At 39.2% G+C, this 15,020-nt stretch overlaps 1 protein-coding gene across 31 annotated transcripts in view; it reads left to right on the top strand.

Annotated features, from left to right (window-relative positions):
• The window catches only part of adgrl2a (adhesion G protein-coupled receptor L2a), a 235,410-nt gene that overhangs the window by 184,152 nt on the left and 36,238 nt on the right, over positions 1–15,020 (top strand). For 30 of the 31 annotated variants that reach the window (XM_078168809.1, XM_078168811.1, XM_078168814.1 and 27 more), the window contains exons 4-5: positions 5,218–5,327; positions 13,402–14,202. In XM_078168809.1, coding sequence (XP_078024935.1) covers positions 5,218–5,327; positions 13,402–14,202 — 911 coding nt within the window. Of the gene's footprint in view, positions 1–5,217; positions 5,328–12,156; positions 12,257–13,401; positions 14,203–15,020 lie in introns of those variants that run through there. The other variant, XM_078168816.1, reaches the window with a different exon arrangement.

The raw sequence follows: 15,020 nt of genomic DNA, 5'->3' as shown, positions 1-15,020 counted from the left end.
CTGTAGAGATTAGCTATGACACACAAGTTTAACATTACATAGCTTGCACATTCATTAAGTTTATTTTGTCAAAAATTATACATTTATCATTTTTGCTAAAGGGATCTGTGCAGACATTCATAGATACCAATTACATCACTGCTTTCCATCCAAAAAATGTAAACTTAAAATAAATAATAGGATCAATTTATGTTCATATTTATTTATTTTTTCTTTAGTGAAGCAAAAAGGAATTACTTTAAATATTGAACAATACTGACATCCAAATTAAGTACTCAAGAACTCATGCCCATCCACCTATTGGTATTTGAGAGTTTGAAAATTCAGTAGTCAGATGATTGGCCAATTGAGAGGATTTTACAGTTAAAAAAAAAATACGTGTCTATGTTCTCTAGTGAGCAAACTATATAATGGCAACACTGTTCCCGCATTTACCTCAAACATATCTGTCTCTGTACTGCAATTTCTATGGTACCTATTGGCTGACATACCTGCTGATATCCATATATTTGTGATAAGTTAATATCAGCCAGCACATCTGCCTCACTAAATACTAGGGCTGGGCAATATGAAGGTATTATATCATTACCGAAATATGAAACTATATATCGTCTTAGATTTTGGATATTGTAGTATCGTGATATGCTATAAATGGTGTTTTTTCCTCGTTTTAAGGGCTTCATTATAACAAAGTGATGTAAATGTGTCAAATTACCAGACTTTTCTATTTGTTTTAACATTTGCCTTAACCCTCTTATTCGTCACAGCCACATTACTGGTGATTATTAATCAAAAATCTCATTGTGTTTATATTTTCTGACCAAAAAAACCAAAAGTCATCCTACAGTTTTGTCGCATCAGAGAGGGTATGTAGTCAGAAATATTGTTCTATTGTCCTATTTTGTCTCCCTGTCCTAGCATTAATGACCTAAAAAATATCAAGATATGTATTGTGTATCGAGGTATAGCCTAAAATATCGCGATATAATTTTTAAGACATATCGCCAAGCCGTTCTAAATACAGCACATTTGTGCATTTTGTTGAAGTAGTGGGGTTAAGCTTAGATTTACAGAGGTTAGAGTAGTACACCCAAGGAAAGCCGAGTTGCAGGCTTACAGTACACTGATCGATCGTGCACAGCAGCATTGATTAAAATGCTGTTGTATCTGTATTTGGAGATGGATCAGTGATAAACAGATCTAGGTTACAGTCTGTATGGTTTACCTGGGCTTTAGAACTACGCAACGCCTTTTACTACTTTTGTTACTGGAAATAGAGTGTGTAGAATTTTTTATGCTTAAGGCAATTTATTATTCATTTAGCACATTATCTTCATGTCCAATTATTCCTCTGACATGCTTTATGATGGCAGTGGAAAAGGTTAAATTGCATGTGGATACATGGTATCAGGAGTGCTATCAGTTACACCTTGTTGGCATCTTATCACACCCCTTCCCCGCTGTCAGCAGGGAGTGCTCATTTTTAAAGGAGATTTGCATCAAATCCAAGCAGCATTTTTAGTGACACTCTAATTGTACTGATGTCTGCCTCTCCCAAAAGGTCAGAGATGTGATGGGATTACATTTGGAATACTTCAGTGTGATTAACAGGCCGGTCGGGGAAATGGAGGCAATCACAGCAGAGAGCGGCTCCATTCTGCCCTAATTTTAGTCTTACCTCATTAAAAAAATGACGTTAGGACTATTTTTGACACTGAAAATTCTTACTATTGTTTAATTTAAAATAAATATACCATAAAGTAATGATAGGTGGATACAGCTTTAGAATTTTAGCCAATTTTAAACCACATATTGAGTCATATTCAGGGTGTGTAGCTCTGTAAGGTACTTATTTTTGTTTTTTAAACTAGACAACCCATTGTTATAGATATATTAGAAATACTTTCACCAATTTCTCAATGATAGATAAATAAATAAATAAAGAAATAAATAAATAAGGCACTGTATATTTTTTCATATAGAGAATATTAGCAAACAACTGGGTGATGTTGCTCCTTATAAAATATAGCTTCCAACAATTTTAAAGTGAAGTACTTGAGCTCCTTTTTCAACCAGCTAATTATTCTTTTTCTTGCATTACAGGATAAAATAAATGAGTCCTTTCTCCACTTTTGCTTCAGTAAAATCTTGTTGAGAAGTCAAGGTATTTATAGAAATAGAATGTTTCACTCTGGAGGAAAGTGGAGAAATGATTCCTTTGACTTAATATTCATTATGTACATGATTAATTACTATATCGCCTCAGACTATCAAAAGATAGTCAGAGATATCATATTTTACATGTATTTAATTAGTGTGCACTTTGAGACCTGTGCCCTGGCAGGCCCAAATGCTGAACTTTTTATGGGAGGAATTTCAATTACATGCTCTGCCTCAAATTGAGGGCTAGGACTATGCATGGAAGAAGTCATTAGGGCTTTTTCAATTGGCCTCAGGAGATGCCCAAGGTTTCACAGATGAGAGAAATCAGAGTCACACAATCGCATAGATCAGGGCGCCTCTCCTCCACAGCTCTAAAATTAGGGCAATATATCAGAAAGAGCTATCAACACTTATGTCAACATTGTTTCAAAAGAAATATGAGGTGTTTTTTCCCCAGTGCTTATGTCCTGTTGTTTAATACATTTGCCTGAGAAACGATGGCAGGCCTATGTCTCATTAGTGTCATGAATTTTATTTTTGATATCATTCTGTTTCATATGCCTAATATAAACCAGGCAGTCATTTCCCGGTCTCATCGGAATCTGTTAGATAAAGCACTGTAATTTATATTGCTCCTGCATGATATGCTTATGCATGAGCAAAGGGACAGAATCATCAAAGTGACCATATAATATATGGAAAGTGCTGCAGAGTCATGAAATATTACCCGCAAAAACAAGCAGCGTATTATATGCCCAGCATGAGGTGCATGTTTTAATTCCAAAACAGTAATTCATTTCCATAAAAACAAATATAATATGCTGATATTCTCATCTGTTATCACATGTGAAGGTCATTAATAAAGAGAAATGCCCCTTGAGACCTTTGCTAAACACACATGCACACGCGCAGATACAGACACAAATATGTGTCATTAAAGCACTAAATTATAATGCACTGTTTTAACATTGCCAAAAGCAACTTTTTTGTGGTGAAATTAAAAGTGTTTTCTATTAAATGTATTTGGAAAAAATGTGAGAACTATTTTAATTGGCATGTGTGCTGTTTGGGAGAAATAGCACAGGAGGAGGAGGGAGGTGAATTGCTTTTGTGCTTTAAAAAAAAAGTAATGGCTAATTCTGTTCCCTGTTGTTATTGTGATTTAGTGTTTTTTTTATTTGAACACAGGAGCCGTTTGTTTAAGTTGCTGAATAATGTTTTGTGCTGTAAAACGTATCACACTGCATGCATTCATGGTATGCGGCTAAAATGTGGTTGCTTTCAATCTAGAACCTAAACAATTTCCAGCCCCCCGTGCGTTTGTTCAATGCTATACATCCCAACAGTAAGCAACTCTCCACTGTTCCAGCGCACTACCTAATATTATATTAATAACATTTGGACACAGAGCGGTGATTACCTCAGCGGCCCAAAACAAAGGCAAAACCCAAAGCACAATACAGTGCAACCAGTAATACATTTTCCAATGATCTGCTGTAAATGGGCTCACTGGTCTATGATAAGAAGAAACAAATATTACCTCTGGTCCCTGCTAAATCAGCAGAACAGAGTTATTGATCTGGCTCCTCACATTGCCAATAGAATTTTAAGTCCCCTTGGTAGCAAAGATGGCTTGCTGGGGGTATAGATGTCATTATCATGATTTCAGTACAGGGAAAGGGCGGTCACCCGCAATTCCCCGGGCTTCACAGCACACCACAGGCCCAATTAGAATGTCTGCTCTCCAGATGTTAAAGGCAGAGCCCGAAATTAACTTTTGACACTGCTTCGCATGGTTGGTGAAATGAAAAACAAAATGTATACATATATGACAGCTCCTCCATGCCAGTTATAATAATTATATATATAGGCTATCTCTGTTCTTGATGTTTTAAAAAAAAAAACCATAACACACATTTTGCTAAACACTGAGCTGATTCTGATAATTTTCTTTTTTTTTTGATTGGATGCCTTAATTAGTATTTTGGTATTTTCTGCTCTTCCGGGTCGAGAAATCACGGAGGCTGTAGTGGAAAACATTAATGAGACCTTTGGTGGCATTTTGGGTGCAAATTCAAGAGTCTAATCTAGCCACTCAGCATGTCGATCCACTCAGAGAACGAGCACGCTCAAATCGATAAATCGGGACATTTGAGAGGAACACAGACTTTGTTTGTCCCGTGCAAATGCGCCCCACCAAACACAGATGCGGGGGGTCAAATTCCAAAATCGCATGAGGCCACCGTGCAATTGTAGTCCAGTGTGAATAAGTCTTTATCTGTATCCACCAGGATGTGTTGCATTGATTTGTGTTGTTCGTGTTCATTTGATTTAATTGCACATTTTATTTTATTCACAGAGCTCTAAGTTTAAGAGAGTGCTGATATGTTCAACAACACATACACACATTTACTAAGGTCACTTTTGGGTAAATTACATAGACTTACATTCATTTTCTAACCACTACTTACCCACTGACCACTGACCCAAAAGACACACACACACACACACACACACACACACACTTGGATTTGATTTGATCACAACAAGCAGAGACGGAGGATTTATTCAGAAAATGGGGAATGTAATACACCGTCGTCCTTTTATTGACTAGACAGGTAATACTGTATTATGCCAAGGGGAGGGGGAAAAAAATTGTCGCAGAGCCTTTTTGGATTCTTTAATTGGCCTAAACACATTCAGACAGATTATCCAAGCTCTTGTTAAAGACACACAAAATAGCACGGCACACAAAGGAACTCTTTTACACGAAACATATAGCGGAGAAGAACAAATGGGCGAGTGCTGAGTGAAAAGCAGTGAAGTTGGCCCTGACTTTATTGCTAACACTCCCGCACAGTAATGTAGGTGCTCCTTTGTTGGGGAATTAGAATATTTCGCAGCCTGAGCACGAGTTAAGAAAACGTGTTTTTACATTTCTGTGCTCCACATGAATGCAGTGTTTTAACATTTGTGCGATTCTTTGATTTGCCTCAAAAGGCACTCGAGTTATTGTTGCTAAATTTGTTTCTTTTCTTTTTGCCCCCTTCTCAGATGCAACAATCGGACCCAGTGCATTGTGATAACGGGTTCAGATGTCTTCCCTGACCCCTGCCCAGGGACCTATAAGTACCTGGAGGTCCAGTATGAGTGTGTGCCCTACAGTAAGTTTGACCCTTCTGTCATGAATCGAAAACTGTCCCTCCTCCCTTTTCCCCGACACTCTCATCCTCTTCTTCTCTGCCCTCTCTCTGTGTCTCTTCTCTCTCTCGTCTGTATCATACTGTATCCTGTCCCATTTCTTCCCACTGCCTTGTCCAGACAGTCTTTGTCTGCAACACCTTCCAGCACCATTTTCCTCTGTCTCTTCTTCCATCTGTGTCACACCATGAACTTTTCATGAAATATGACCTGTAAAGCCCTTTGGTCCTCTTTCTGTACTGCCTTTATTATTGATGTGCTCGCTGTGTTTCCAGCCGATCGACGAGCCTGGTTATGAGGTAGCAGAATAGAGGGAGGGTGGAGGAAGTCATGCTGACTCTCCGCGATGGCAAGCGGGTGTTTCATTACTCAAGTCTTGCACGGAGAAGTCTATCAGGCGCAAAACACAGCTCACCTTGATGGCTTAATATACATCCATACAACAGGTGTTGCAATATGTTAACAGATGTTTCATTATGTAACAGAACAGAATGGCTCCACTCGTAAGTCAACAACGTAATATTTCATCTAAAGAGATAGTGTTAACATTTTGCCTGCTCCTTAGATGCTAAAATATTCATTGCTCCCAAACAATCTTTAGATTGCCCTTTGAATTAAAATTCCCCTTTGTCCTTTAAGCTGCCATGTTCATTTGCAATTTGTGAAGGAAATTCCCCCATGTAACCTTTACAAACTGATTAATGACAAAGATTTAGATGAATTGCCAGAATCACTAATCAGGTGGAACTGAAATAATTAGAGTGGGAGTGATGGGAAGATAGTATTTGGCAGCTCTTGTGGATTCAAATGAGTATTTTGCACACTGATGTCTTGAGATGTGTTTCACTCTCGAATCAACTTGAAAGGCGAAGTTTAGCCCAAATATAAATAATGCATCTTTATTCTACGGTACTTTTTACATTCAACACTTTTCTCCTACATTGCTCATTACCAGTGTACCTGTCTCAGCTGTTCCCCTCAGTGTAGAATCAGAGTGCATTAGTGAACATCATTAGATGGTGAAACTCATTACAACTTAAAGGTTAACCTCTGGGAGGCTTTGAGGACCTGTAATTAAAAATGGAATAAGCTGTAATGAGCATTTGAGTCCACCTTATTGAGCAAAGCCAAATCCTGTAGCTTTTTAAACACCAAGCTGCTTGTTTTTTTGCTTCTCTGTTTTTTTACTTGCCTCATAGTTAAGTGAAGTATCGATTATGTCTTGCTGTGTTACCTCAAACCTAATACTAGGATTAGCCTCAAGGTGCACTCATGTCCACCCACTGTTATGATTGTCTTTTGCCTCCTTCTTGCACCAAGGAAACAGTCAAGGCCGGTGTAGTGCGGTGAAAAATAATCTTCCCAAGGACTCTCAGTCCTGGCAAAGTCTACCTAACATAAAATTCCAAACAGGTCCTCACTTAACTCAAAGCAGTTTCAAACATGCATGTCTGTAGCCCCGTCTTTTTGCTTTTCAAGGTCCATGCCCAACCAGAATAGGACCAAGAACACAGAATGTATCCTATCGCAACTGCCCTGGTAAGTGATTAGTGTTCTCCCAGTCTGATCAGTCAGTCCACACAAGCCCAGTCCAGCCTTTCCCACTCAAGTCCTGTTGTAAACTGTGATAGATTGTGATTTATAGGCAAGTTTCGTGTCATGTTTTCTCCCCCTAACCAATCCTGTGTCTCCTCTTCCCCCCCAAAATAAAATCCATATACCCAAGATCATTCTGTAGAGTCAGACTAACGCAGAGAAAGGCAATCATAGGGGAAGATTTACTGAGCTTTTCCACACCAGAGCAAAGCCTTACTACAGTTTTGAGATGGGATAGCCGCAGTTTTCTAGTTTTCAGATGGAATAGATCATATGCCAAATACCAAGATTTGTGATTAAAAACATTGCAGTGGTCCAGGAGCTTAGGATCCCCTGGATTTGCCGGGATACAAGACTTGAGAAGTTGTTTTGCAAGACAACATATTAAATCCCCATTAAGCTGATCAACGACGGGACTGCAGACAGTGTCCTCATTTTGACCAGTAGCCGCTGCCCCTCAAAGTCTATCTGTGCCATGAAATATAACCAGCAGTTTAATAACATAATATAATAAACAGTTGTTTCCTGTCTCTATAAACGACTGAATGTAATGTGGCAATTAATCCGTCCTATTGTCTGAGCCTTTGCATAATCACACAAGCAATTTTTTGGATTTTTCACTTCTGTGCAAGTGGCCTTTTCAACAAGTTGCCTACATTTCCACCATTCTCATCCTCTTGGCTTCATAATTTGGTTTGTGTCATGAACTGCCCTCATTAGCAACATTATCTTCATGTTCCAGCCAAGGATGTAAATTTTGCCTTCACCTGGCACTGAGTCACCCTCTGAATTGGCTCTGGTAATTGCTTGAATCGGGCAACATAAAAGCAGAGATGTTTCTTTATGAAGACTGCTCTGTGCAAGCTATTTTATAAAAGAAAAAAGCTGGAGAGAAAGAAAGAAAAAAGTTGCCATCCCTATTCTACCCTTGTAGAACAGTAGAGTCGCTGCCAGTGGGCATAAACAGCCCTCAATGCTAATATTCTCATTTTTCATCACATTCTAATGCCACTAAACCCCCAGCTCCATGTGACAGTGATGGCTAGATTATGAAAAGTTAAGCTGTAAAAGCATAATATTTGGGTCCCCTTTGGTGTTTTCGTTTCTGTGTTCAGTTTTTATCCTTGTTTGTTCAGTGTAGCTTACATGATGCTTCAATTTAAATTAAACACTGAAGTCACTAGCTGAATCTGCAGTTGACGGCAGACATCCATTCATATCAAGACGGGACACCTTATTGTTAATAGTGATTGTTAATACTCATTATAATTTGATTAGCAACAAGTCATAGAAAGCAGGAGATCCGCAGAAAGTTGTTAAAGTCTAGTGGAGAAAGTTTAGGGTGTCTGGGGTTAGTGTGAGTTGGCATGTGTCTCATGTTTGTTTGTTTTTAATGTTGCTATATTATTATAAGTGACTGACTCTCTTCCCTTCCCCCTGTGCAATCTGCAGGAAACCTCCTCGGCTATCTGACTCACTCTCTTCATCCACTGACAGATTTCTGATCACACTGATTGTTATTTCTATTTTTTACATCTCTACTAACGCCATCAGGTCTTTCGTCATGTGTTCTCCTTTCCTTTCCAGGTTTCCTTCACACCATCTCTCTCTGTCCACTTCTCGCCTCCTCTGTTTCATGTGGCCGAGGCAGCTTCTGAGAACTCAACTTTTTTTGTTCATTTGATTGCTTCCTGTCCTCCGTGTTTGATCTCGTAGTTAGCCGCAACACAATTGAATTTCTTCTGCAGAAGGGCGTGCATTCATTTACGGATCCTTGTGAATCTGTAGTTTCTGTTTTTTTGTTTTGTTTTTTTTTTTTTATGTGCCACTGAAGCCTAGGTCAGACTCGACAATTATAAAACTTAAACTGTAATACGAACCTGCACTAATTGGAGCTTGAGGGGAACCTAGTTTATGATTGCTCACATTATCCCACGGCGCAAACTGGCCCAAAATGTGTACATTTAGTATTTCAACATTGATCCTCGCAGGCCCGCTGTGGTCGAGCCTTTGTCTCGTGAAACCATCTGAGACTGAAATCTGAGAAAGACAAAAACCAATAAAAGTGTAGAGCAAGGGCAAAAGAACTGACACAGGCAGCCTGTACTTGGGAGATGAACATCTGCATCAGTAAAGAGTTGCTAATACATAATATTTAAAAGCAATGTCCTTGAATCAATCTGCATTAATAAAATACTTTTTAATAATTTTCAGTTATTGTTTGTAAGTAATATTGCTAGTGAAAGTGAAAGCCAACCTCAGGTTCACTCTTGTTCGTTACATTCAAGTTTCTCTATTCTCTGTCCATGATTTTTATAGCTTCTTCTTGTATGTGTGTGCTGCCTACGGTCTGGCAATTGGTCGCCACCTTTTTGTAAAGTCCTGACCTCACCTGTGTGCTGTGCACAGAAACGCCCTGAAGACAGCAAAAATAGAAATAAATAAGAAAATACAAGCAGAGTCTCTGCAGATAAATACACTGACACACATTTCTTGTGGGTCATAAGTGATGATTAACAGGGATTACTTCTGTGTGAATCTATGCATAGGTTTTTCAACCTTGTCTGCTTGAAATTACATTTGTATGTTGCTAAACTGCTCTCTTGATGACGTCGTTGTAGCAATGTAATCGCTGCCTGGAATATGTTTATAGACAACGATTGAAAGGAGATGATTGAGGAGGATTGTGCATGTACAAAGGGCCTCCGAAGTGACTTTGACACTAGAACTTCAGGTTCGCTTCCAGACTCCTGTCTGAAGTTTAGGCAACAACTTAGGTTGAGGTTGCAGAAAGGTCAGGATTTCAGTTAAATTTTAATCAAAAAGGAATTTTAAAAATTAATGCCGTAGTCACTTCAAGTGGATAGTGTATTGCAAGACTGCTTATTTTTGCAGAAAACAACTGAAATGTGTTGTCAGTGAACATTTTGCTGATACCTTGATTATCAACATTTTTGAGACTTGCCAGAAATGTTAATCAGCGACATTTTCTCATTATGTTAATACAAAAAGTGCTCCCTATTACGTTTTCCTCAAAATGCATTTGCTGTTTCAAATTAGTTGTATATAAATTCAATTTCTTGGAGACAGAGCTGTGTTTTTTAGGAAAACCTTGCGTAGTATATCTTTAAATACACACTGTAGCGTCAGTACCTCATAATACATTGGTATTATCTCATCTTGTTATTTTTGCCTGAGCTTTTCTGGACACACAGTAAGAAGTTGAGTCATTGAATGACAGAATAACTTCTCTGTGATGCCCGTCTTTATCCCTTCACATTTGGTCAACAACCTGCTGGTTGAACAGCAAGCAGATGGACTGTTTATCTGAACTGTCCCAGTTGGGAAAGACGTTGAACAGTCTTGTAGTCTGACCCAGGCTTTAGACGTGTCTGAAAAATGTCTTTTCTGAAAAATAGTTTTATATTTGTTATAAATATGTCTCTAGAACTCTTCATTCTTGTCGCAGCTAAAACTAAGCTGGTGATTTTCATGCAATGAAATTTTTTATTTTTTATTTTGTAACTTTTTAAGTCTCATTATGGTTCCATAAAGCAGCCATTAACATCTCAGATGAATGGACTTGGTGATGCTTCTTAGCACAGGTGCCTTGTTTGAATGTGCACGTTAGCTAATTTACAGCAGGCTTATATCAGAAAGCACAAAGTAACAAATTAAGTGCAGCGTTGTTCTGTGGAATTAAATGCACATTTCAACAGTGAGTGCACATAAGCTATATTAATGTATTGTGCTTCAGTGACTTATTCTGATTACCTGCTTCCTTGAGAAGGCCACAGCTAGTGTTTGTTTTTCTATGTACATGTGGCTTCATAATTGTAAAAGTGGCAAAGTACAACCCAGATTCCAAAAAAGTTTGGAGGCTGTGAAAAACAAATATAGACAGAATGCAATGATTTGCAAATCCTTTTTGAGATGAGAATTTAACACGCAAAATTATGTCTATTACTCATTTTTTCAATGCTGCTGTTTGCATGAAATTTCAATCAGATATTGGTATTTGCTGAATAAACCTACACCGATAAGGAAATCATAAAGTTTCAATCCATCAAAAATCGAAGTAGGGAATTAAGGATTGAACACTGCACTTGAAATGTATTAAATACTTGCAGAAACCTTAGTCTTTAATACCCTTCCTGTATAAAGAAATGGCAACTGGCCCATTTTCATTTTACACTGACAGTCTTTAAATCTGGAAGATTTTGGGGAGCACACTTGAGAATGATATTTCACTTTCAATACAACAATTAGTGTCATCAGTTCCCAAACACTTACTGAGTGTTTTTGATAGAAAAGACGATGTAAAGCCATGGTAAACATGCCTCTGTGGCAACTTTTTGGAACGTGTTGCAAATTCAGAATGAGCGTATATTTACTAAAAACCATAATATTTATCAGTTTGAATATTAAATATCTTGTCTTTTTAGTGTATTCAGTTGAATTTATTTCGGAAAGGATTTGCAGATTATTGCATTCTGTTTCAATTCCTGACTTTTTTGGAATCGGGGTTGTATGATTAGTGTTAGATAGAGAGTTTTGTAGGTATTTATAAGGTGTTATATTGTCCAAAATGGTAAAATATAATAGCAGTTGTATTCAAATCTACATGTATTTCAAAGAACAAACTACTACTAATAATATTAAACTTTCTTTTTTCTTTTTATTACAAAATTGGATTTCTGTTTGGTTTATAGTGGTGGGTGGATTTAAACAGACCACTGTAGCAGTCACATGAAGTATAAAACAAGTGAAACTGCAATTAAAATGAATCAATAAAATGATGCAATAAATAAAATTTTACCGTAGTATCCGCACGGTGGCTTTAAGTCACTGAAAATGTTTCAAATAATGTAATTATTTAAACAATTTTCATTCAAACGAGATCAGTCTCTTTCTTTGTTTGATGTTTGCCCATGTGTCAAACCAATATCAAAGACTTTATATGTTAATGTCAGACGTTATGCCGTTTGCAATGGTGCATACTTGCAGTCAGTTGGCAATCCAAATCTAAAATCCATCCACCACTGTGACGATTGATCATTTTCGATGTTCTAATCTAACCCCTTTTCTAAGACAGGACCTTGATGGCTGTGTGTCACCTTTCTTACAACTTTCCTGCTTTCTCTGAATAGGTCTACCCGTTTTTGTCCATGTCTCATAATGTGTTTCTGCATATGTAATCATAGCAATGACCGTTAATTCATATTAATCTCTTTTTTTCCCCTTGCACCCCTTTCATTCTCTCTTCCAACGCTTAAAATAGAAGTGGAGCAAAAAGGTAAATAACAGACACGATCCAAACCCTAGCTCCTTGTTTTGTGGCATCTGGTTGTAAACTACCTATTTTCCCATGGTGGCCCCTACAAACCCATTGCAGACGTTATCTTCAGAATCCCCCCAACTGTAATGTTAACGGCCTGTGTAGTGCAACAAGGGAAGTGAGGCTGGCCATAAAAAAAAAGACGGCACACGAGCAGCCAAAAGATGTAAATGGGGGCATATTGGCTGCAGTCCATAGGGGCTTCCTCTCTTCATTCTCCCTGGGTGCTTTTGCTACTCAGCAGAATCTCATATTGCCTGGCTTCCAAACCCTTTTCCATAGCATGCCATGGTAACAGTGTTTCTTGGCCCTTTTTTCAAGCTGTTGCTTTCTACTGTCCCTTTTCTCTTCGAGCCCCCGCCCTTCTCACTCTTCTCCCCATTATTCTCACCTGACCACTTGCTGCTCTTTTCTCTGTTGATTCTTATGCCTCCTTCGCCTCAGAGCACCAACCAAAACACCTCAAGAGACCCTTACTGAACGTTGTTTTTTTTTTGTTTGTTTTTTTGTTTTTTTTTTAATTTTAATGGTTGTGACATTTGCACCACTTCGTAATGACAAGCCTCTCAGGTATATACCGTAGAGTAGGCGGTGTAACTGAGACATGTCTAAGTACACAAAAACATTTTGCAGACTCCGCTGACTCCTGCTCTCTCATAACCTCTCCCGTCTGTTGCCAAGTGACTTTAGTTGGCTGCATTTTGTTTTGTTTACAGGACCAATTGTTTTGTTAAGTTTTGTTTATGCTCTATTTCCCCTCATTTGTGTTCTATTCCCAACAGTAAATGTCTGTGAGGCCAAGCTTCCTTTCGTTACAGACTACTTTATATATTTAAACGTTATGCTTAATAACTTTCCTAATCCTTTTTTTCTTTCTATGCACAAAACCAAAATCCTTATACTGCTTGTGAATATTGGCTATAGCTGTTAGTTGTGTTTTGGCCACTCTTTAATGTGTGTCTGTCCCCACTCCTCGTGGACAACCTGTAAAACAAAATGAAGACATTAGAGATTATACGGATGTTACATATAGTGTTGTAAGGTTTTACTTTTCACATGGTAACCTGTGTCTGTTTCTCGTTCTACTCTTCTCCCATTACTAGTTTTTCTTTGTCCTGGGACTCTGAAAGCTGTCGGTGATCCTTCCTTTCTATTTGAAGCGGAGCAACAAGCCGGCGCCTGGTGCAAAGACCCACTGCAAGCTGGCGACAAAATCTACTTCATGCCTTGGACTCCTTACAGGACAGACACTCTCATTGAGTATTCCTCCCTGGATGACTTCCAAAACGCCAGACAAACCATCACCTACAAGCTGCCCCACCGGGTGGATGGGACTGGATTTGTGGTCTACGACGGGGCAGTGTTTTTCAACAAGGAGCGTACCCGCAACATTGTCAAGTTTGACCTGCGAACTCGAATTAAAAGTGGTGAGGCGATCATCAATAACGCCAACTACCATGACACGTCGCCCTACAAGTGGGGCGGTAAAACAGACATTGACCTGGCAGTAGATGAGAACGGGCTGTGGGTGATCTACGCCACCGAGCAGAACAACGGCATGATCGTGATCAGCCAGTTGAACCCCTACACGCTACGATTCGAGGCTACCTGGGACACTGCCTATGATAAGCGCTCAGCCTCCAATGCCTTCATGGTTTGTGGAGTACTCTATGTGGTCCGCTCCACCTATGAAGACAATGAAAGCGAGGTCAGCAAGAGTCTGATCGATTACATTTACAATACCAAACAGAACCGTGGGGAATATGTTGATATTCACTTTCCCAACCAGTACCAGTACATTGCAGCTGTGGATTACAATCCGCGAGATAACCAGCTTTATGTTTGGAATAATTTTTACATCCTGAGATACAACCTGGAGTTTGGCCCACCTGATCCAGCACATGGTAAGCCAGCCCCCCCAACACCACCACCACAATCATTTATTTCCCAGACAGTATTGTTAAATTGCATTGCTGAAATCGGGATTTAAGTTGCTGTCAAGTGCGCTTTGATATTCCTTTGGTATTCCCCATCTATGTATCAAGTGTCACAGCTGACTGATTTTTAATTTAGAATCTAATATGTGCTAGATATGTTACGGAAGCTTTGGAGTGTAGGAAAGCATCTCTGGGGGGGTGGAGTGAGTGGGGCTCTGTGGTAAACAACACCTCGAAGCCAGTTACCATATCATAAGGGATCAGTATCTAGGGGATTTGGCGAGGTTTACCATCCGGGCGTTCCCTGAGTCCCGGTGCTAACGCTCAAGGGACCCCTGCTAGCATATCCCTTTTTTTAGAGAGACTATGACAGGGAGAGAGAGATATACTTTCACCTCTGGAAACATACATGCCCGGACAGGTGCAAAGTCTGGCCTGGGGCAAGGTTAGATCATTCCCCAAGTGATGCTGAAACTCCAAATCTCCATCGGCCATTAAAAAAAAAAAAGTACTCCACACTCTGTAGGAAGAGTGTAAGGATTCTAGGTTCTGTCTAAGAGAGAAAGACATACACAAGGGAGGAGGATCAATCATCCGGGGTCACATCGGCAGCGTATGTTTTTAATTTAGCTGTCAAGAGCTGAGGGGAGGCTAGCCTAGGCCTGCAATAGTCCTTACCCTGAGAATATAATAACAGTAATCATCCTAATCCCCTCCACACCCAGAGTCCTAAGTCCACGTAATGCTCAACGCAGTCAGTGATGAGCCACAGAGGTCAAGCAACT

The sequence above is a fragment of the Epinephelus lanceolatus genome, chromosome 6 (assembly GCF_041903045.1).
Source record: "Epinephelus lanceolatus isolate andai-2023 chromosome 6, ASM4190304v1, whole genome shotgun sequence".
NCBI lineage: Eukaryota > Metazoa > Chordata > Actinopteri > Perciformes > Serranidae > Epinephelus > Epinephelus lanceolatus.
Note: the sequence above shows the minus strand (reverse complement) of the source record. Positions and strands in the feature narration are given on the sequence as shown.